The 23,885-nt window shown below is 43.1% G+C and overlaps 1 protein-coding gene across 2 annotated transcripts in view; it reads left to right on the top strand.

Moving 5' to 3' along the window:
• Positions 1 to 23,885, top strand: part of SLC25A26 (solute carrier family 25 member 26) — an 86,254-nt gene that overhangs the window by 57,578 nt on the left and 4,791 nt on the right. Inside the window, exons 6-8 of one of the 2 annotated variants that reach the window (XM_027722956.2) lie at positions 3,357 to 3,401; positions 14,707 to 14,776; positions 22,692 to 22,756. In XM_027722956.2, coding sequence (XP_027578757.1) covers positions 3,357 to 3,401; positions 14,707 to 14,776; positions 22,692 to 22,756 — 180 coding nt within the window. The remainder of the gene's footprint in view (positions 1 to 3,356; positions 3,402 to 14,706; positions 14,777 to 22,691; positions 22,757 to 23,885) is intronic. The other variant, XM_027722957.2, reaches the window with a different exon arrangement.

Below are 23,885 nucleotides of genomic sequence, written 5' to 3'. Positions count from 1 at the left end.
CTATTTTATATTAATGTTGAATGAGAGGTTGGTGGAGCTTGCCAGGGTTTCATATTTGCTGGCAGCAAGTTACCCACATGTGTGGACCACATTTTTATTGTTGCCTTAGCCTATTTCAGGCATAAATATTGCTGCCTAGCAGGGTGTGATCCTGTTCATTGCTGAAGAGCTTTTCTTTTAAGAAGCAAAATATTAAAAGGATTGAAATGCTGTAATTGTTCTAATTAAGACTCTGAGATTTTGTCACGTCTGTCGTGGTGGAGGAAGAAAGGGCAATAAGCCATCTAAGGGCTACCCTTGTAGAGCTGTTTCTTTTTGCATATATTAATCCTACTTTTGGGTGTGGGCTGTTAGTCTGGTCTCTTAGGGAAACAAGGCTTATGCAAGCAGGGTGTATGCACACATGAACACACAGCAGCCCTTCCACATCTTGACCACGGAAATGTGGTGGAAGGACAGAGGCAGCGAAGATAAATAGAAGTTCCTATAAGTTTCTTGAAAATATGTCTGTGAGGGGGAGAACAAAGGTGATTAAGAGGTTTGAGGGAAGGCTTGTAATAGGAACTCTCAAAAATGGCTGTAGAATACATCTCAAGAAGAAATGTGATGGAAGTCCCTGCTATGGGAATATTGCTGAATGTGGCTCGGAAATGATTTGGCTTCAGAGAATCTGATGGCAAAAACAAAATCTGTGGGAAGCCAGGCTCCTTTTCATTCCAATACCCATGAAATTGCTTATGTGGGTTTTGTTCTTAAGTCAGGTTGTTGTCAGACAGACTCCAAAAAATGTAGGGCATCTCATTAGGACCATCTTAGTGCAACAAAGGTGCTGCTGCTCTGCTTGTTGTTCGTGGTGCTTGGGTTTTGCAAATTTTCAAACTCTATTAAAGTGCGACTTAAGAATGTTTAGGCCCTTATCCTGCAGCCATCCTGGAGAGGAGGGATTGCAGTGGCTGTGCAGGTCCCACTGACATACATCCAGAATCTTCCCAGGGGTTTTGGATGCTGCACATCTCATGGGGCGTGTGGGGAAAAGTGAAACTGATAATCCCCATCCAGCTCCGACCCTGCTGAGCAGGACGTGGAAAGCAAACACCGAAATGCCGAAAATCAAACAGCAACCATGAACAAATTTTCTCTTTGACTGAAATGCTTCTAGCTAGGAGATAAAAAGGGGGTTATGTCAAAAGCTTTCCTTGTTGTCTTATTAACAGCTGCGTAATTTTGCCGCTCATTTACAAGCATTAAAAAGCAAAACTTGGAGACTGTATTTGAAAGCTTGTTTTGTTTGGTGTACAGCTGGATACAGAGCATTTCCTTTTCTCTCTTTTAACAGATTTGAAGCAAATGTATTGGCTATTGTTTCTTTTTTTCCCCTATTTTTTTTACCTAGATAATATAAGATTATATTGCTTTTCATTTTACACTGCAAAGAAATGATGCCATATATCTCCAGTTCAACAATGATGCAGTAGCATGGTGTATATATATCTTCTCATAAATATATTACCACACATTACTGTCAAATAGCTGGACTTTTTCACCCAGTATTAAAAATGAAATTTAATTGCTACACTAGAGTTTCAAGACCCTGATAAATAAGAGCCATACCTGACCTTTATTGTGGGGCTCTGAGATGCCACCAGGGATATTGCTCATTGTCCAAGATGACAAACTTCCTCTGAGATTTCAGTTTGTCAGCTCAATGTACAGCAGTGACATTGATTTCTTCTCACTGCCATTTCCTGCCTGAATAGATAACAAATTTTCTGTGGCAGGTGTCTGTCAAGTTTAGTTTTGCCTGGCAGATTAACTTAATAGACTCATTTATTAATCATTAGTTGCAACACAGTGAAGCAGACAATACTCTTTAACTCTTGGGATGTTGAATAGATGTACCATTTCAGATGCCTTTGTGTACCTTGAATTTGGGTTTAATAAGCCATTCATCTCTTTACTGAATGTTTTTAAACTGACATTACTCAGAGCAAAGATGTTGGCATTAGTTAAGCATGATCTATTTCGAGTATCTACTCCTTTTCATGACAAAAGGTGAATTAGTACTTTCTGAGACTTAATTATTTGATACATGAACTGCAAAACCAGCCTAAATGAGGGGGAAAACTAACCCAACATGCATCATGTTTGGGGGAGAAAGATAAAATAGAAGAAAACAGATACTTGGAAGATTTGAACCTGGGGTTGACCAGCTGTCCAAGAGGAGGAGATAACTGCAGAAGGCTTAGGAAGGGGCAAAGCAGACCTGCAGATACAGCTGAAGGGCAATTCTAGGACAAGGTGGTGTTTTCCTAGGGACCCCTTTCTCTGAGACGTCTGGAGATAGCTACTCAGCCTGGAGGTAGCAAAGTCAGGGTTGGTACCAGAGGTACGTATGGGACAGAACATCTCAGAGTGGTGAAGGACAAGAAAGAATTTACTGGAGAATTTTGAGGAGGAAGGAACTATAAGAGAAGGCATAACCTTGGAAAGTGATGTCTCCTGTTGCAAAGAATCACTGTGTTCATGATGAAAACTGACTCAATGTTAGCCCTGCACAACCCCCAGAGCTGATGGAGGCGGACGTTTGCTTCTTTTCCCCATGTGTTAAGAGAGTCATGAGGTGTTTATCAGGGCAAAATCTGTAAAGGACCTGGAAATGCACAGGCACTGATGGGGACATATGACAGCAGGAATGAGCCTAGACAGAGCTACAGGCTGTTGCTGTACAGAAGAACCTCATGTTACAGGCAATGAGAAGAGAACCACCAAGTTTCTCCCTTGATTTTAAGTTGAATTGTGGTAGTTCTTCACAACCTGCTTTTAATTCTCAAGGGAGCTTGCTCAATGGAAATCACCAGGAGACATTCAGGGAAGTTTCTGCAGCTGATGCCCAACTGCAAAACCCTGGTTGGAGCACAACTGTTTTCAGCTCAGCATCTGTGAGAGTGTGCATTGCTGACGATGTTTTTTTGCCAAGCTGCGTTGCTGGCCTTGGGAACGTGTTTCTTGAACCATCCTTATGGCTTTCTTGGCTGAGTGTCAAACCAAGAATGTCCCTGCACTAGATCACACTGCTTATTGCTCTTCTAGGCCACCCTGGTAACAATACATTAACCTCTCAGCAGGGAATGTGATAAACAAAGTAAAACTGCTTTAGTGAAACCAGTCATTTAATGGCAGCGTACATAAAGTGTCCGTAAAGATTTGTAAGTGTAATAAGCTGCAGTTCACTGGGGGAACAATAACTGTTCCTAATTTAGCCAGTTGAGGAACATGCCAACCCAATTTGCTTGTGTAACATTATGTTGTTGCTTTTTGTTTTTGTTGTTTTTTTTTTTCTTTTCCCACCTCTCCAGATTCCTTTCTCTCTGGTACAGTTTCCCCTCTGGGAGTCATTAAAGGTAAGTCCTCTTTAGTGATGGAAATATAAGTTACACAGTTTGCAAAGGCTTTCCATGGTAACTTCTCTAATTTGATTATTGCTATTATGGGCATTTCCAAGAATCAGTAAGTATGTGCCAACCTACCTGTGCATGTGAAGATCATTTGCCTGAATATCTGAAACATAGCAGGGAATATCTAACCACTGATCTGTGGCATGCAGGCTAAATTTTACTCCCAGCGTGCCAGAAATTTTATCTTCAGCTCTAGCTTTTTTTACTGCTTAAAAAGAGTGACCACTGTCTTGTGTTGTGTGATTTATTTTTTTTTAATTTTCTTTTTTTAGTGTTTTGCTCTTTAAAGTAAGAGGAAATTGTGAATGATACAGAGAAAGCTGTTTGAGACAGGGTTTTGTAGACAGAGAGATTCTCAGTGTATTGCTGAAAAGCTATTTTGGTTGACTGCCTATAGTTTACTTAAAGGTCATTTAAAGAAGGTGTCATTGGATGATGTTTTAATAGAGCAGTTGTTTGGAATGATGTGCTATTCTCCCACCAGCTGGTTGCTTTGTTTATCATGGTCAGAGTCAGGGTCTAGATTTTTGAGCAGAGGTGGGATTTGAAGACATGGAATTTCTCCCTCCCTCTGTTTTTCCTTGAACTCACCACAGAAGATGAAGGAAAGGTTTTTTTCAGGTGCTTTGAGATCCTAGGTTGGAAGCACAGAGAATTATTGCAGGTCATTAAAAGCATTGCAGCAAAATATAATATTATAAGAGAGGAGCTGGGGAGAGAAACTTTCTTCTTGTTAAGGGTGCTGGACTTCAGAGCAAGCTCAGCACTGAGACCCAAACTTGGTGCTGGTATGTTTTGTTGGGACAATAGATTTTTCTCTCCCTGCGTGTCTCTAGCTTGGGGTGGGGGGAACAAGCCCAGAGTGTGAATGTTTGCATGTAGAGGCTTCAGGCAGTCCAGTATAAAGATGAGTCCACAGGCAGGAGGAGCGTGGAATACATCAAGAGCCTTCACAGAACTGAGCTGTGTTTCGCAGAGGATTCTGTAGGTACTTTGTGAACTCGGCTTGCTGTGGTGTCTGGGTATCATCCCATTGCACAGGGAAGCTTGAGCTGCCTTATTAGGAATCTGTTTCCCTGCCAGTGTCTAGGAATGGCTTTCTGTAAACTCTTCAGCAGCTACACTGGCTAGACCTGCTCATAGTTAGTGCAGCAGCCACGTTTGGGAGCAAGAGGTGGCAGAGCTTGAAGAGAAAAAGTGCAGTGTTCTTGCCAAAACCACATAAACCAGCACCATTGTGTAGCTGGTTTCAGAAAGTAAAGTTGTTTTAATTAATATCCACGTAGCTGTGACAATAAAATGTATTGTTTACATTACAGACTTTAAAGAAGACAGTTTGAATTTAGCCAGCTACAGGAGTGAGTCACTTATGATGAGGCATCACGTTTAATCTAAAGAGGTCAGTGCAGATCTGAAGAGAAACAAAACCGTGTCAGTTTGTTCCACAAACCTGTTGCAATGTATTCTTCTACTGGGGAACCAAGAGTAGAAAACTGCAAAAATCAGTCTGGCATGCTCCAGACACTTTGGCTCAGCAGAGGGAGAGAGCTCAGGGTTTGTCATGGTCAAAGCCAGGCAGTGAAAGCAGAATACGTTTTGTTTATCTGAATGAAGCTCTTAAAAAATTGTCAGTACAGCAAATGACAAAAACCATTATGGTCCCATCAACAGGCTGGATGTGGCCAGTAGCATCAATGAGAGTGTGGCTCAGGGAAAGGCTTCTCACGGGTGCACGAAGGGAGCGTGAAGAGACAGTAATTATGAAGGACTAGGAATGCAAAGGATGAGAGAAAAATGGCACGAAGCCTGAACAGAAAAGAGTCATTGAGATGATGCCTGAGGGACCATTCTGCACTGTATTAATGGGATTACTTGAGAAAGTAACTGCAGGAGCAGTTGTGAATGATGCGTGTGGGCCATCTCACAGATCAGAACAGAACAAGTGCTGCGGCTCTGTCATTTTTAAAACCACTAGTACAAAGTTGCATAAGCTGATGGAAGATAGGTTCAGTCTCACAATTCCCTGAACAAGCTAATCACCATAAAAATGAGGAAAAATATCTTTCCACTATGAAAGGACAGTTAGTGAGGCACATGGACGAGAACAGTTTCCTTTTCTTTCAGATATGTGCTGGCTGCAACCAGCAGCAGGGTGTTAAGTTGAAAGAAGCCTAATAAAGGCTTGTCATAGGTAGCAAATTGGGTGTTTCTATATCCCATTTTCTCTATCTACGTTGCTCCAAGCTGCTCTAGTCATTCCTTATGCTTCCAGCATGCTTTAGCCACGTAATTTACATGCACAGTTTTCTCCTATCTGTGACTGTGGGCCAGCTGTCCTGTGTGAGAGTAAACTTGCATATCATGCACTAAACTAAGTTAGAAGAAGAGAGAGCATTGTATAGATCACTGAACTATAAGGTTACATTTGCTGTGGGTGCTGGTAAAGGGGGTATTGCAGTAATTAGCAAGAAACAGATACTGCTTCAAATACAAGTCTTACTGCCAGTGACTCGGGTGAACATAGAATTTAGGAACAGTTAATAGACTCCTTTTTTAGTTCACAATGACTCAGAAAACAACAGTAAAGAAATTATGGTGCTTTTAATTAAAAAAAACCAAAATAAGTCCCCTTTTATTTTTGGATGTAGGCAGATCCACTGCTATAATGTGTGCTTAATGTCTTTTCTCTTCCTAATTCTCCATTTTTCTATATTTTATTTGAGGTATAAATTATTGATGTAATTTAACCAAACCGAAAGGGAGAAGGAAACTGCTATGGTGTATGAGATTTCAGGACAGACATTGTAATTTTCTGCTGGGGTGAGCTAGTGTAGTGCTTCTCTGTCCTTTTAGCCCAAACCTTACAGCTAAAACAATTCTGAATTTTTCCCAGAGTTCAGGGAAAGAAGGGGTGTTTCAAATCTCATTCACTTTCTGCTACACCAGCCCTCAGAGGAGCACCATGGTTGAATACCACTGTGACAGTTTGATCAGGTTTAGGTTCTTTTATGTGGGGCTAATGCTTTTGATCCCATCTCAAAACCAGCTGGCCATGAAGAAAGGCAACAGAGCATAGATGTAGTGTGTTTCCCAAATGCCAGCCAAGCACAGTGCCTCCCATATTAGTTCAGGTTTTGGAATAATGTTTTAAGATACAGTCCCCTTGTACACTGCCCTGGAATTTCCAGGGTGCCTCTGTAACTTGCTTTGGAAATACTATATGTATGTTCTTCATTGTGGGAATTTCACATTGTGGGCTGTGTATTTGGCATGAAATTGTTGTGGGTTACACAGAGTCTAGTGCAGCTCTTGCTTTCACCCTGATGCCAGGGCTGTGGAGTCTCTGCTCAGATGACTACAGCACTGTGGAGCCCACCCCTTCTTTTTGTTTTGTTCTGGTCAGGTGTTTTATTCAGCACTTGTAATCATTATATCTGAGTTCTACCAGCAGCACATAGGTGATTTATCATTTACTTCATGTTTTAATCTATAATTCTTCTCTTTTAGACCTAACTGAGAAAAAAAATAACTTTAATTTCTGCTGTGGAGGTATTACAGAAATACAGGGCATCAGGGTTTTTTTTTTCAATAAAATAGAGTTTTAAAACCCTGCAGAAAATCAAGAGCCTCTGGTTAGGTCTTGAGTTCAGAAACATCTTGTCAAAAATGCCTGTTTCTTATGGCTCACTGGAATTAGTCAGCTCCTTCAAAGAACAGTGCTGTGTGTAAGATAAACCTGTCTCAGGTGAAACAAGACTCAGTCCTCTTGGGTTTTGTATTTCTGCATGTTGGCTGTGCTTCAGAGCCAGTCTCTGAGAGTTACTCAAATGCAGCTGTACGTGGAGAATGGTCTCTTTATAGACCAAATGTATTGTATGTCTGGAGAAAAGGCTTTGGTAGCCGGTAAGGAGGGAAGGAACAGGCAGGACTGGAGGACATAGGTCTCAAATGAGTAGGCTTGAAAAACAAGGGTTTTTTTGTTTGTTTAGTTGGTGGGGTTTTTTCAAGGAAAACAAACCTACTATCCTGGGAACCATTTGTCTTTTTCATTAGACATGCCTGATTCTAAGACAAGACACTTGGATGTTCCTAAGACTGTGTAACATCAGGGTCAGCCAGTCCTGCCCCTGCACACCTATCCTCTCCGGGAGGGCTGGCACAGGCTGTGCTGCTCCACTGGCCCAGGAGCTGCTAAGAAAGATAAAGATCTTGAACTGACCATGCTCAAGGTGAGGTCTGGCTCTTCTGGCACTCAGTAGGGCCAGGGTTTCTCTTTGTCTCGTTGCTGAGCAAAACTTAAAGTTCTTAGACTTTCTGCACCTCTAGTGATCCCACAAGTTTTTTTGTCACTGGCTTTAGCAATAAGATGATTTTCTCAAATCTGTAGGTCTCACAAATTAACAGATGTTTTACAAAAAGAGATATTTGGTTGGACTTCAGAGGCAATAGCTGGAGACAGGGAGCTGAGATATGTGGGCAGGTCTCCCTTGTGGGTTGCTGTGCTGTAAGATGCTGAACAAGCAGAGGAAGGAATGCTTTGGTGGCTTCTGGAGAAGAGGGTGAGTGCACATGGGCACATTTCCACCCCGTGAAATAAGTGGGCCATTGTAGTAAAGAGAATGGGGAGAGTCCAGCTGTTCCCCTGTGAGGCTGAGCAGGATCTAAAAATTGGTTGGGTCAGAACAAAGTTCCTTGGTTTGGTTCTAAACTGGTTTCTACCCACGTGATGGAGAGCAGGTTTGGGATTGGATTTAGGTCCCCTGTTTTCTGTTCAGGTTCATTTGTCACTCCAGGCACAAGGCACTTGTATTGAGGGGAAATCTGCTGGTGAACTGAACCATAGGTTTACCTGAGGGCATTGATACATGAAATCGTTTGCTTGGTTCTCTTGGTTCCCCCCTTCAGAGAGCTCAACTTCTGGGGCCTGGGCTAGGCAGTACAGGGTGTGGACAAACTGGTTTGAGGGTGGGCTCAGCCTCACTCTTAGTGGTCAGTGCAGATATATTTTGAGACATATCTTGAATCTTGCTGTGCAAAGACTGCTAGATAGCTTTCTGTGGAGAGTGAGGACTCTAATCTTTCTTGGAGCTCATTGCACCTGATTTTTAAAGTTAATAAGAATGAAAAGCTTACAGAATACTTCTGCCCAGCAACTGGGGTTCTCAGCAGTAATATACGTGTTTATAACTCCACCATTGAAACAATAAACCACATGCTATTTCCCTCCTAAAATTTACAGTCAGATCTGTTGCTGTTTAAGAGGGCAAGTAGAAAATAAAGGAATGTAGCCAAACTGGGCCTTAAATGGCTCTTTCCCTGCTGTATGGGTAGGTGACCCTTTTCCTTTTTTCCTGGAGAAACAGTCTACTATTTCTTTTCTCTGTGCTCAGCTGCATGTAAATCAGGAGTAAATGAAACCCAGGCCCAGCTTTAAACCCATTTCCTTGCAGGCAGTGTGGTAAGTGTTCTGCCATACCTTGCTCCCTCTTTGAGTAAGGGTTGGGCTGATTTAGGGATTAAGTCCTAATGGTTAAATAACCCTAATGTGTCTGCCATTTGCTTAGGTGCTGTATCAGGAAAACATATTTCCACAGGGCGTTTGGAGGCGTGATGTAACGTGCAGCGTGTGCATGCCATTAGCATAACGGCTGCGTTTTTCTCACAAAGGAACAATGTACCCAACAGCTGTTCAGCAAACAGCCCTCTCTTTATTAGTGGCACAATAAGTGTCATTCACGCAGTCTTGAGGCGCAGTGGAAGGAATGCTGCACACCATCTGCACCAAAGAGAAGGAAACAAATGCAACCCTCACTCACGGCACTGCAGGCACGTTTGGGAGAGTCAGATGGTCTTGGGTCATCAGTGCAGCATTTAAAATGACCAGAGGAAAACAGTCAATAGATACAGAGCCAGATTGTGACACTCTTGGTCGTGCCTAGGCCACAAGTGCCTAGGCCACTCTAGAAGTTGCTGAGCTTGCCAATGACATCTGGAGAAGTTTGGTAGAATATCGAAGTAATCAGTGCAAAGGGCTCACCATTTGATTTGGGCGCTCGCTTCTTGATGAAGAACCTTATAAGGCTCATGGTTCTTCCATGTAATTTATTCACACAAGCCCATGAAGCACAGATTTATTAGCAGGTAGTAGCAGTGCAGATGCTCAAGGAAAACTGTCTGAACTTTGAAGTGATTTTTCAGAAGTGTGTTTTCCTCCTCAGACACACACATGGCCCTTCGTGCCATGGAAACGGAGTGTGGCTGTTCTGCCTTGCCATGGGAACACTGTTTGGAAGACATTTTCTTTAACCAGGCTTTTAGCACATCCATTTTGATTTACATCCAAATGGGTCACAGACATCAATGCAGCATTATATGGGCAGAAGAGGGGAATGAAATGCTTTTAACATGAAAAATATGCTCTTGCATGTAGGCCAACTTTTGTTCTCTTTCAATTTATCTAGGATTTGGGTGGGTTTAATTCTAGGACCAAAATCAGCGCTGGCATAAGTGAGCACAACTCCATTAGTGCAAACGGAGTCTCAACATTTATGTCAACAGTGAACTTAGATCATTGAATTTTTCCCATGTTTGGGCTTGCATGTTTCCTGCAAGATAATATACACATGTACTTGCACATATGCTGCACATATGCACATAAAAATTCACTGGGGAGGACGTTTGGCTCTGTGCTCCATGTTTGACTTTATGTATAGAAACTGCAATCAGCTTATGAGTTTTTTGCTTCTCCTGTAGCTAACGTGCCATGCATCTGTGAGGGTCAGCCATGCAGAATGCCACGTTGCAAGTAAAATCTCTGGTAGCAAAGGCAAACTTGAAAACTGCTTTTCTTCCCTCAGCTTACAGGACTGCACGTGCACACAGATCCATGTGATTAGTTTGCACAGATTTTTCTCCCCCCTGTTCTCGTGAAGTTGAACACTGTCTTGAACAGAGGGATATGTAGAAATACTAGAGATGCTTATCACTGGTGTGAATTGTAATATTTACTCAGCTGCAGGCCTCAAGATTAGTGCATGCCATGAGATCTGCTTGCCTCTTAGTGCCTGAAGAATATCAAGGCCGAGACGTCTCATTCTCTGTGTTGCTTCCTGCAGCACTTGGGGCGTTGGGCTGGTCATCAGGTTTGAGAGGTGTGAGTATTGCATTTTCCTCTGGATTACCATTGCTTAGATACCCTGAATATAGACCAAGACCTGGCTGCAGTGGGAGCACAAAGCTGACAGCTGATTTCTGCTCCTAACTTCTACCATAAATGTATGGCAAAGGTGGCAGGCACACACAGGTAAGGAGTTGTGTGCACTAGTCAAAGGTTATTGGCCATCTGGAGGCCACGTGTCCACAGCACATGAGGAGTTCACATTTGTGGGCACCATGTACGTCCCCCCCCGTATTTAAAGACAGCAGTAATATTTTCCTTTTTACTTGTTTTCAGATTGGAAGGCCTTAGATTGACATTTCCAGTGCTCCCTCTGCCCAACAAAATGGGGTGTCCTCGTGTTCTCAGTATCAAAAGAGCTAAATAACATTTGTGGTGAGAATTAGAGGACACTGGCCTATAGAACAGTGTGAAATGGGATCACTAGGAAGAAAAGTAAGGCTCTGCCCACATATAAAACATGACCCTTCTCTGTGAACATTATCCCTGTGAATAATTGGAAATCTGCATTCAGGCTTCCTGCTGTGTCCCATCCCCTGAGGCCACACCCGCTGTATTGCTTTACATGGTGCAGCAAAGCACAGTGAGATTTACATATATATCACATAAAAGTGTTTACAAAAAAAATTAGCATGTGATTGAGCTGGGAAGCTGCAGAGGGCCCCAACTGTACGAGTTTCCATGTGCTTCAGCCAGAAGATTTATTTCCAATTTGTTATTCATAAGGGAAGAGCGAGAGATTGGGATGGGGTCCTTTGAAGTGGAAAACAAAGTCTTCTATTCAGCCTTCAGCTTAATAGAATACACATGACACAGGCTTGGCATGTCGGCTGCTTTCATGTAATGTGCTCCTTGTCCTTCTGCTTTCCTAGGCTGTGAATACTAGTGGGAATGGGTATTGCCCTGGAAAAGTCAGGTTATCCCCTGCAGCCTTCTGCAGGAGGAGCACAGTGTGAGCAGGTAGGAGCCTTTTGGTGATGGTGGTGGGGAACCCAGGCTGAACCAACTGTTGCAGTTGTGTGGCTTATAATTCCCGTGCTGTGTTTCATATTGTAAGGAGAGTGGTGCCATTGCTGGGCTTCTGCAGGCATTACGTGGCCACTTCTGCCCTTTTTGGAGCTGCTGAGCCGTGGCCTGTGGGCTCTGAGCCTGCCTCTGACACCCATCCTCTGCCTGACCTGACCTCTCGCTGTTATCCCCCCGAGTGGAAGGCTCTTCTGATTCTGTGCAGCATCTGGGCTGGCAGAGCGTGATCTAGGCCCTGTATCACTGCAAATAACCAGCCAATTCTGTTCAAAGTCTGTGTTTTTGGGATATCTGTATATGGATCCTGAATTTCTTTCCAGGAACAAGGCCCTGATTTTACAGTAATCCACAAGTCTGTAATAGCTTCTGTGCTTTGCCCTGTCTTAATGGTGGTAAAACCTGCTCAGTGCAGCACAAAGGCGTTTTCAAAGAACTTACAATCCCGACTTACCACGAAGCCCTGTCAATTAGTTGGCCCATGGGCTATGAGAGGAAGCATGTGTGACCTTCAGCACGTCATCTTGGCCCGTAGCATTGTGTGGTTAGAAAGAATTTGGACCAGAGTCCTGCTGGTCCTCTTGGCCCTGTGACACTTGTTCCTCTTGGCTTCCTCCGGGGTGATGTCCTCGTGCCCTGCTTCTCTCTTGCTCTTCTGCGTGTTCAGGTTTGGAGCTCTGGGTGAATCACTGAAATTGGAGATGGAAAGAAATGCGTGAAGTCATCTCATCCTGCCCTTGCCAACGCAGGATTATTCCCCACAGTACAATCTTGAGTGCCTTCTCCAATCTATTTTTAAATGACTCAAAGGAGAGGGCTTTCCTCTCCTCCCTGGGGAGGCTGGCTCTGCGGTTCAGTAGACCTCACTCTTGGGGAATTTTCTTCCTGTTCTCCAGCCTCAATTCTCCTTTTCCCTAATTTAATTGAACTGTTCCTGGCTCCACCCTTTTAAACCATTTTCCATATTGCATGATTGTTGCAAATACCTGTTGTCAATTTGCAGGCATAATGGATGGGAATTCATCACCGTGTGCCTTGCTTGGCAAAGGCTCTTTGTGCAGAGCTGCACTGGGAAGCCAGGCTTTATCAGAAACTAGATTTCAGAGCTACATGCCAAGAAATAAGAATGACCTTTTCCTTCTTCTTTGGACAATGACATTAACATAAAACCCCATCATGATTGAGAATAGGCTGGGCTTCTGGCAGAGCCATGAATGTCTGTATTAATGGGCTGATTTTTCTCTTAGTCCTCCAGCAGCTCTTCCACAGTGCTTTTTTTTTCATGGCAGAAGTAGCTGCTGTAAGTTCTTGGATTTAGCTGTAGAGGTACAGACCTTTGGAGAACGTTTAATGAAAAAATACAGTAATTCTGTTTTTTTATCAAGTGGCTCCAGCATTTAAGTTTCTAAACCCTGATTTTCAATTTGAGGTCTTTTTAAGCACCTGAAGTGTTTTGGAAAGGGGTGTTGAAGGTGGGATTTATGCTATTACAACACCCAGACACTTTGGAAGGTAGTACTGTTTGTCTTAGGGAGCACTGTGTCCTTCATCCAGCAGGGCTGAGCTGCGAGAGAACTGTGTGTCCAAAAGACTGTAAGTTATTCCAGAAAAGCATATTATGGTTTTGAAGAATTATGAATCCCTATTTATTTATTTATGAGATGAAAATGAGTTTCTGCTGTGGGTGACGGCAGAATAGCATCCCATACTAAAAACACCAGGAAAAGAATGGCTAGCATTAAAGAGACTGGAATCCCTTTAGTGCTTTCGTACAGCAGAACTGCAGCTATTTAGCTATGGCAGGGTACCAAACAACATTGTGGCTGGCCATTGTTGCTTGAACAGTTTGATTTTTAAAACATTCAACTGAAATATAACCACCGGCCAAGTTGGAATAAGCAAGTCACGAGGACAGTGTGTTAAATGAAGAGTCAGCAAACAAGGGAAGAGTTCTCCTGCTCCAGTGGAAAGTTGCTGTACTGAAGACCAGGAGCCCCAGAGCAATATCTCAGCCTAGCACAGCTACCAATTGCTTTTAAGAAAATTTTATAGCATAGAAGTAATATGACTTTAAAAAGAAGGGGAAGGCCTCAGCTATAAAATAAAATTCCTGATTTCTCTGTGGTAGGCCTCAGAAGGGCCATGGATCCCATCGCGTTTTGCTCAGCACTGATCCTCACATCATAAACCAGAAACCTCTCCTCCAGAGAGCTTCCAGCATTAAGTGTTTTAGGAGATGGGGATGGGGGGGTGGAGCAGAGTGGAGGAGGAGAGAACACAGTGACCATGGCTGCCATAGTACAACCATCCCAGCTGGCCTTTGCTGCTGGCACCACTCGGGCTCATCAGACGGGCTGAGGTGACTCCTGAGAGGTTTTTAGGAGGCACTGTTCCTGTTGGTGCTTGCAAACGTGCATGTTGAAATGCTGCTGTGAGCTGAGGGGTGGCAGCAGGGTGGGTGGGAGCCGAGGAGAGGAGGGTACGTGGTCCCTAAGGACGCCAAGTGAGAAACAGAGACACACCTGCTTTGGGTGTGATAAGAGTAATTCCTGAACGATGGGGTTTTTGGGGGAAAGGGATGGGAAGGGTTGGTTTAAGAAATGTAGGGGAGCAAACAAGACTTAAATCTTGTGGTTCTGGGGACTATTCATTTTAAGTAGGAGCCTTGGTACATCTGAGCTGAGCTGATGCTGGTTTTTGCATGCCTCTCCCCCCTGCCCCGCTCAGTGTTTTGCTTTGCGTTGTTTTATCTGCCAAAAAGAAAATAAATTCACAAAATATTTGCAAAGTTGCATGGCCACAGGCTTAAATACATACATATGAATTCCCTGAAAGCAATTTGCTTCAAGCCCTCAGTTCCAGACATCTCTCTCACTCCATCTGCTCGTTCAAGTACACAAGTTCCTTGGGAAAAATCACTTATTACATCACTAAAAAATGCCACAAAAATAGCTTTTCACTTAAGTTCCCATCCTCGGAGTTAACTCACATGGGGATCAGATAGATTCAAACATTTAATAACTTTTTATTTTTCTTTCTCTTTAAACACAGGATCTCTGGTCATGGAAGCAGGGTCACGTGGTGGATTCTTGGCAGTCAGCAGTCTGTGGAGCTTTTGCAGGTGCAAAGGATTATATGTTATACTGGGAAAGACTAAAGAAGAAAGGGAAAAATGTGCAAATCTATTAAGTATAGCAGAACAACATTCCTTTGTAATTCAAGTTTGTTTAGAAGAAAACGGACCAGTTGTTGTTTGGAAATAGGAAAGTCAGCAAAGGAAAGAGAAGAATTAAAAAAAAAAAAACTCAGCCAGGGTGTCTGTTTGAAAGACAACCAATTTGTTTTTGACAAATTTCAGTTATTTAAAAACCAGGGACCTGTCAGTCAGGCTTTGTGATTATTTCAAAGTTGATCTGGAAAATCCTCATCCAGGAGAAACTTTGCTTGGGTGGGGGGGTTTGTGCAGCTGTCCGCTCCCAGCACTTCCCCAGGGGCTGAAGTGATTGCAGTGAGAGGCCATGATTCACCATTCATGTGACAGCTCTGACAGCCATGTAGATTAACTGGAGGCAGGAGAGCAGAGGAGAGCACTGCTCAGCCCAGAGGCAAAAGCCTTCCACAGCAAAAAAACCCAGAGGACACAACATCTGGGCAGTCTCCAGACACTAGAACAAGAATAAAGAGTGGCAGAGTACAATACTGCACTATTTATTACCAATCGAGCCAGAAGTTAATTGAATTCTTCAGTAGTCTTCTTACTTGATTTTAGCCTACTGTACTTGTTTCCAAAAAAAAAAAAGAGAGAGGAAAAAAAATCAATTAGTGACTCATCAGTATAGCTGACAAGTTTGAGGGAGGAGAGACTCAACTGTCTTAATAGAAAAAACAGATTAGTAGTTAAGAGATGGATAGCCAGAGCTTTTCCCCATGGAGCTAAAACACATTTTGAGATTCCAAATCAGTAACAGAATATGTGGAAAAAATAAATCCTGTTTAAAGAGAAATTATAGCATTTCTAGAAATAGAGATTATCAAAAGCAAAGCTTGTTCTTTGATAACTTAAATTCAGAGCCATTACATCGTATGTAACTTTTTAAAAATAAGTTGTGTTATGGGAAATGAAGTATTAATAGCAGCAGAATTCCTGCAGAGACTGAGGCTTCGTTTTGAAGGGCACTGAAACTGCAGAGCTGAGGGAAGGGACTGTGACTGTAGCTGCACAGTTTAGTAGGTTGGGTGTGTGAGCAGTGAGGGAATGGTTTAGGTAGAACTGATTCCATTTTGGGGCAGAGGGAATATTTTAGATGACCTCTCGTGGTCTTTCCAGCTGTAATTTCTCTGTTTATGTGATGGGAAGGGAGTTTTATTCTGCTTAAAATCCCGCTGCTGGATTCTACAAACCGACTTCATCAATCAGTGCAAACAAAATCAGAGTGATTAAAGCAGGTCATTCATTTTTGTTTTGAAACAAATCAAGCTATCAGACTAAAAATGTTTAAAATGCAATCTGTACGTCTGCAGGTGTGATAGGGATCATTAATTTACCTCTGTTGATTTCTTTACAGTCAGATTGATACAAAACTGTGTTCAGGCATGTTCAGAGAACTGGAAAGGTTATCTGATTTACCCAAGGCCTTGCAGAGTAATTTCCTGAAGTCCAATTTGGTGCCTCAGTTGGAAATCTAGCCCAGTGCCTCCAATTCCTTTTCTGAGTGTCTTGATTCTGACCAGCTGTGCTTGGACTTGCTACTATTTAGTGGATGTTCAGCAGTGTCTGCTGCTTTTCTGGCGGAAATATTGCAGAAGGAGCTTTCAGAGGCACGACTGGGGAGACCTAAGACTTGGTGTTGTAGGAGACACCAGGTCCTGGAGCAGCAGAGACTTCCAGGTCCATGGTGGCGGTAGATGGGACAGTTCAACCTACCTGCCTTCGTAGGCTCTATTCCCCCAGCACAAATCTTTGCAAAGCTGGAGTCCTGTTTTGTAGGTCATGTTGTGATCAACGATCGTAAATATTCTCTGGGTCATCCTTCCAGCTTCACTTCCTCCATCCTGGTTTTCCTTCTCTGTGCTTTGTTTCTCTATTCTTTCCTTTTCACCAGCAGTATTGTAAACTTCCTTTCTCATGTGTCCTTTGAGGACCTGCTTCAAAACTCACAAGGTTCAGCTCTTTTTGGATCAGAACCTTCCCCTGTGTCTCCACTGCCTCCCTCTGCAGACATGTAACATGCAGGCCCTCCTTATTGATCTGTTCTGGTACTGCATCCATTCTATTTCACCAAAAATATTTAGCCTTCTTGCTGAGGGGAGGCAGTGAAAAAATAATTTCCTGCTTTCTGAAGAATGGATTCCACAGTTAAAAATTAACTACCTACATAGCTTCAAACAAGCTAAGAAAAAAAACCCCAACAAATTCTTTATCCCTTTCTTTCCACCCCAAAACAAAAGAAATCAAAATCTCACCAGTACCCTGTGAATAAAACAAGATGGATGCGTGCATCCAAGTGATTTAAAATCTTCATGTTATAAATCTTAAAAGAAAAATGTTATCCAAAAAAACAACCTTTACACAAGGAGATGCTGTAAAATGCCACCATGGTAGTAGTGGGATGGTGAAATCACACAGACACACTTTTCTTCTCTGTTCTTTGCTTGAATTCAATACTTTCTAAAAATATGTTAAAGGTCCTGAGGGGCAGGGTAATAAGCTGAAACAAACCGAAAGAAAAGTCCTATTTAGCTTCCCTTTATGGCACACACACGTGTCTGTGTGCATTGGTTAGTTCCTAGCTGAATTATAACTGTTTGGTGAAGACAGAACCAAAAGCAACAATCTGTTGAATTCCATCCCCAGTGCCTGTGAAATGGCAGCAGTTTCAGGCAAAGTGCTGCTGGTGAGAGGCCTGGTGCTGCTGTGTTGAGCACACATGTATGTGTGTGATCTGTGGGGGTTTTATAGAAATGTAACAGGCATGAGCATAGATACCAGAGATTTGGAATCTGCTCTGGCTCATCTGTTAATAATTTAATCCCTTGAGACCTTGTCTGGCTTTATCATCATCTCTGGTGTCTTAACTAGAGATGTTTGGAGCAGTGAGGGAGTGGGAGAAGGTGGTATCTAAGCAGCCAGTGGGGAAGAACCCAAGGATAGATCTACATATTTTAAGCCTCGGGTTGTGTTTGAACCAAACCTTGCCTTGTGTCTGAGCAGTTTGGGCACGGGGTGGAGGCAGAGGAGGGAAGCATGTCCCTGTGCTGTGGGCAGGCCAGGCATGATTGTGGTTGTGCTCCATGCTCGAATCTTCCCTGGGCTTGGGCTGCCTGGCCGGACCACTGCACCCTGGCCCTGCAGTGTACCAGGGCAGGCTGTCCCAGAGGAGCTCCTGGGTGAGTCCTGTGTGTCCTCCAGAAAAGTGGGACACTAGCAAGGAAATCCTGCCATCGGGTATTAGCTGTCAGGAAAGCAAGGTACTGCCCTGGAGGTCTCCAGCTTGTCAAAGAACCTGAATGTCCATTTGATGCAATTGAAAATTACCTCTGTTAAGATGCCTTCTTTCTCCCTATCTAAAAAAAGTGTGGCTTCACATTAATAATTAATGCTCTGTGGTGATGAAGTCACGGAGGATGGAGGTGCAAGTCTAGTGAGACACAACACAATAACGAGAGCTTTTTGCACGTTAACGGGGAGGATTTCCCGTCACTTTTGTTTTGATCTAATTGGCTCTGACAAGATTACACACTGTGTCTAAAAGCCTCTTTAACTCCATAGCTCTGAATAAATTTTTGAGTAGTTCTCAAGATTTCCCTGCAGAGTCTGCTTGGACTGGGCTCCTAACCCTGAATTGGTTAAATCTCTGAGGAAGCAGTGCTTTGTCTTGGTGTTTCTGCTGAAATCCAAAGAGGTTCTTGGGTCACTTTGCTCTACCATTGGCAGGTGTTGTTCCCACACTGATAAAGGACCAGAATAAACTTCCTCTTAAAAAAATTTGACATAATATCCATAAAATAAAAGTTCAAGTAAGAACTTATTGATTGAAGAGTTCTGAAAAAGACCGTTTGTGAACTTGGAAGTCAGTCAGTGTAAGAGGATGCTGTGAGGTTTAGGTTGGACCTGAGCCATTGAGTTTTTCAATCCAGATTTGGGATTCGATCCTGAATCAGTCCTGGGTAACCTTCAGATGACAGTACAGAAAATAATAATGAAGAAAGCCAATAGTACAGCTCGACGTGGATTTTTTTCTCTTCCTCAGGCGGGCTAATTCCAACAAGGAAATTAGTCAGGCACAAGTTCTTGTCTCTTGAAACAAGCTTGACCTACTGAACTGGGCTGGTATTGCAGAAGAGAGAGCAGGGGTCTGGTCAGATGACAGGAACACAGAATCAGGAGTAACCTCTGTGAAGGCCAGAAGGGTTCCCTGGACCCTTTAGAACAGGTGACTGAAGGAGAACTTGTCTTCCTTCCTTCATGGGATCTTATTTGAGAATTGTGTCAAAGTACCTGTGAAACATTTTCCTGTAGCAGCAAATTCTACAGGCAGCCACCTTACTGCAAGGACCCAGGCTGTGTATTGTTCTCAGGTGAAGTATTTCACTCTCTTCTGATGGTTTTATTTGTGTATGACAGCTAAAAAGGTTAGAAAATGCCAACAGGAGCCTAGGGGAATATCTTTAATCTTCAAGACTTTTTCTTCTTGTTGCCAAATAAAGGTAGACCATTCTCTGCAGGTGTCTGTCACTAGCACTTCCATCAAGAACTGGTCCCTGGGAAAGTGTGAGTAGCAGAGGGATTTTCTGTTTAACACCCTGAGCTCGGCTGATGTGTGAATATACAGGACCATTGTAACTTCTTGGGAGACAGGTGATGAATTTCCCACTACTGAGTGAAGGTTTATTTTCCCAATAGAGGAATTTGTCGCTCTGCTAGAAGTATTAATGAGCCAAGAGCCTTATCCCATGTGAAAATCCGTGTTTATGCCTACTTGCTGAGCCCAAGTCATCACCAGATCTTTCTAGGGCAAGGGAGAAAGGAGCCTTGTCCAGGAGTGAGTTGGTGAGTGAGTCTGAACACAGACTGCCTGCAAAGGTGCCCTTTTCTCCGTCAGCTCTGCAGAGAGGTTGGAATGATTAGAAGTGTGAGGCTGGATGTGTCTGGGCCTTTCTTGCCCATTTGATACTATGATGGTTTTCCTGGTTGCTGGCTAGTTGATCAGACTCTAGCCTTTTATGGCAGCTCTTGGAGAATTCAGTGACAGCAGGAGTAGAATGACTAAATAAATAGAAGTGATTTAAAGATCTGTTGGGCCCTAATGTGTATTAGTGCAGTGCACAGCCCTCCTATTTTGAATGAGTAGACCCTGGCTGTACTGGTTTGTATCTGTTGTATTAATCTGATGATTGGAAACAGTCATGTTTTAATTTCCTTCGCCTGGCTGGAGTAGGTGGGACTGAGCAGGACCTCACTGATGCCGTGGCCTGTTCCTGGATACCTGTGCACTAATGTTGAAGAAGTCATTCTAAAATTACCTTGGACATTTAGGGTTAAGGCTGGAGCAAATTCATTTTGTCAGACTCACTGCCTTCAATAAAAAGCAGTTCCCAACAAATGCTAGCTTTAATCTTGTGTTTTTGTCAAGCATATACAAACTTGCTTTTAATTTAGCCGCTGTCCTGCTGCTTGTTGTGCTTATGAAGCATTTTATTGTTGCTGTTGTCATTCTGAATTGATTGGTAAATCTGTACCAAATACTTCCCAGTGATGGAAAAAGAAACACTGAAATTTTAATAACACAGAGTAGGAAAGATCCAGATGTTAGCTGGGGAAAAATGAAAACCAATCAGCCTTGATTAAACTTTTCAGATAAGAATTTGGGAACATCGTGTCAGGATAAATTGTGTTTGTTCTAATCACTCTATCAGCCAAGGTTGAAGCTGCTGCCAATAAGAAACTCTTAGGAACAAATGCATAAAAAAATTTGCAGGGATCTGATAAAGGACATAAGTTGGTCTGACTAACGTGTTACCATCACCGCTGTAGCTGGATGGTGCTTTGAGATTTTTTGCTTGCTGCAGGTCTGACAGCCATGTGTTCACTGTTTAATTTTATCTTGTTCTGTGGGCAAAGGAAGGGCTTCTACATCCAGACTTGTAAAGCTACTATTTTCCATGAAGATTATTTTTACTGTTCTAAAAATACACCGCTGACATGAGCACCAAAGTTTCTATCCAGACCATTCCCTCAAAGCCTTTGGGTCACTTACTCAAAAACTGGCTCGCAGTAAAAAGATTTCTGGACTGGAATTTAGTTTAACTTGCTCACAGTTTCTGCTTTGACTTCTTGAGTACAACCCATTTTTCTGCTTTTCAGTGAGGTACCACTGCTGGAAAGGTTCCGGCAGAGCGAACCACATGGGCCGACCTTACGGGAGCGGAAGCTGCTCCCAAACCAGGCATTTTGGGCTCTTCACTAACTCAGCTTTCCTGCTATTCTTGTTTGAGATCCAGGGCACTGCACATGTGCCTTACTGCATCTCCTGAACTGTCATGGGACATTCCTTAATTAACTGTAAGAAGTCAAGAAGGGTGCCAGCTGGCTCAGCCTCCTCTGTCATAAAACAGGGGTTTAATATGTTCAAGCTAAGGTGATGGAGAGAGAGAGATGCAGGTAAGAACACGAGCCAGCAGGGAAAATGGATTTTTTCATTACTTTACACGTTTTGGAAGAAATGCTTTTTCCCCTCTCCCATCCCAAGAAGAAAGAAATCAATTTTTTGAACATTCCTTAAAACTTGGAACAGAAAATAGATTATTTTTAGCTTATTCCCTGGGTACTGTGTAGGCTTCAGTCTTTGGAGTCATTTTGTTCCCTGCTGTAGCAGATACAGGATTTATACAAGCTCTAGAGAAAAAAAAAACAGGAGGAAGAAGAAAAAGTCTCTCTTTTCTCTCCCCACCCTTTCTTCCCCTTTCATTCTTCACTTACTGCTGCTCCTGCATTTCAGAAGTTTCCTTCACTTTGGCTCTTCCTCAGCATGAATTACTTACTTGAAATATTGTGAACAGAGGAGGAGAGATTATAGTTAATTTTAGGATGGGGAAATAAGGCAAAGGGAATGAAATCCTGGGAGAAAAAACAGCAAAGCTGCTCCCTAGATAGCACAAGAGGCCAGGCTGTAGCCACAGGGTTAGAATGTGGAGCCAGACACACACGTTTGTGGGTGAGACGTGGATGGATAAGCTGGATTTCTGGCTTTCAGGAGGAAAATCACAGCTGAGCTGGCTGCGGCAAGTGTAAGTAATGAGCTCCAAGGGTGAAGTTTGGGAGTGATTAGAGAGAATAAAAATGCCCCTGAGGGGAAGATGGCACTTGTGGCAGCAGACTTCTAACAATTTTCTAAGACCTTTGGGCAGCTTCACGTTGTTGTTATCCGAAGTGGAGCTGATTTCATTTGCTGGAGATGAGCTCCATCCCAAACACTGGCTTGTCTTTTTTCCTTCAAACAGAGTCCCAGGTCTAACAGTCCAGATCCAGTCTATCTGTATCTAGTGGTTAGCTTTGCCCCTGAAACTTGTGTGTTTCAGATGCAGAGCATCTTTTTATCTTTGTAGCATTTGATTGGTCAGGTTTTAATTCTTGAGGCCGAACACAGTGGGACTGGTTTATTTTCCCTTCTCTGCAAATGAATAAGCAGATTCTTCCTTTCAGGTTTGCTGTAGATGTTAGAACTGGAATCCGTTATCATTACAACCTTCATGTGTTCATACATGTAGAGTCCAAAACAAAAGGACAGTAGTCTCCCTGGGGGATGTTTGGATCTACAGTTAACTAGTATAGAGCCGTTTTCTTAAGTCAACACACGATAACAAAACACTCTGTGTGCAGACCCTCAACAAACGTACCTGGGCTCTGACAGGGGGGAAAATGCTGTAGGCATTAATAACAGAGCACTGTTGACCACAGCCCTGGGAATTATAGGCAGTGTGGCATTCATATCCACCCAACAATGTCTCACTTGTGTTTGGTATTTTAATTTTCTCAGGTGGATTCGCAGCTGTAGTCACCACACCTCTCGACGTAGCGAAGACGAGAATTATGTTGGCAAAGGTAAGAGTGAAGGAGTCCAGCAGACACACAGGTGACTGGCCTGGTAGTTCCAGGCTTTCTGTAGGGTCGTTACAGAATGAAATCCAGCACCTATTAATAATCGTTTCTGGTCTTGTCCCCGAAAGCAGGATTAGATGTGAACAGGCACTGCATGCAGAACTTATGAAATTGTTGTGTTCCTTTCCTTGAATTGCTCCTCTGGTCCTTTCCCAATGGGCTTGTCTGAAACAAGGCTTGGGCTTGACCAGAGTCTCATGCAGTGTCTTCAGGAGAAAATCCTTGCAGAGTCAGACACCCAAAGTTAAACTGCCCATCAGGGATTTATTCCTCCGTTGTTTTGATAACTGTTGGGCTTCAGAGTGTGTGTGTGTGTCTTTTCTGAGGAGGGCTTGGCACTGGATTTTCTGTCCTAAAATTTTAAGCCATAGCGATTGTGATGGCCTGCATCTGCCACCAGAGCAAAAGGAAGATTGCTTATAAGATCAGTAAGTTTAATAAGTTTATAAATTGATAGTGGGTCTGATGTTCCCATCATCATCTCACTGACCCAGAGCAGAGCTGACAGCTACATAGCTAAAAGCCTCGAGCAGGTGGATATTCCTAAAGCCTTCCTCTACCCTGAAAAGAGCTGTTGTGTTGGCAAAGGACAGGCATCCTGGAGGCTGTAGGGGTGGTTTTCACCCTGTTGCTCATGTCTCTCAGTATGGGGGTGTAACTTGTTGATAACATGCACCTCCCCAGCCATGTCACACACATCTGTGCTCACCGGGTTGCTGGGTGTATCTGTCATTGCTGGGCTGCATCTGCTGCAGATTCTTTGTCTTCCAATAGTGTGGGTGATAAAACTGTAAGAACCAGGTTTGAATTATCTGTGCCCTGTCCTGGGCAACCAGGTAACATTGGTAGGGGAGGGAGGGTGCTTTGAGGTGTTTTGAGACCATTCAGACAGCTTCTTTATATTAGTTATCTCCACAAACTAGATCACACATCTAATAACTACAGAATCTGTAGTTCTGCTGTTTGTCCTCTGGTTTGCACTTAAGGCAATTTTCACATGCAATGCACTGCACTGCTCAGGTTTTGGGGCTTTTTAAAAAAATCTCAAGGATGCTGTCCTGCTGCAGTGAGC

The sequence above is a fragment of the Pipra filicauda genome, unplaced genomic scaffold (genome assembly GCF_003945595.2).
Source record: "Pipra filicauda isolate LSUMZ 115617 unplaced genomic scaffold, ASM394559v2 scaffold63_size3267554_pilon, whole genome shotgun sequence".
Lineage (NCBI taxonomy): Eukaryota > Metazoa > Chordata > Aves > Passeriformes > Pipridae > Pipra > Pipra filicauda.
This window is presented reverse-complemented; position numbering and strand designations above follow the sequence as displayed.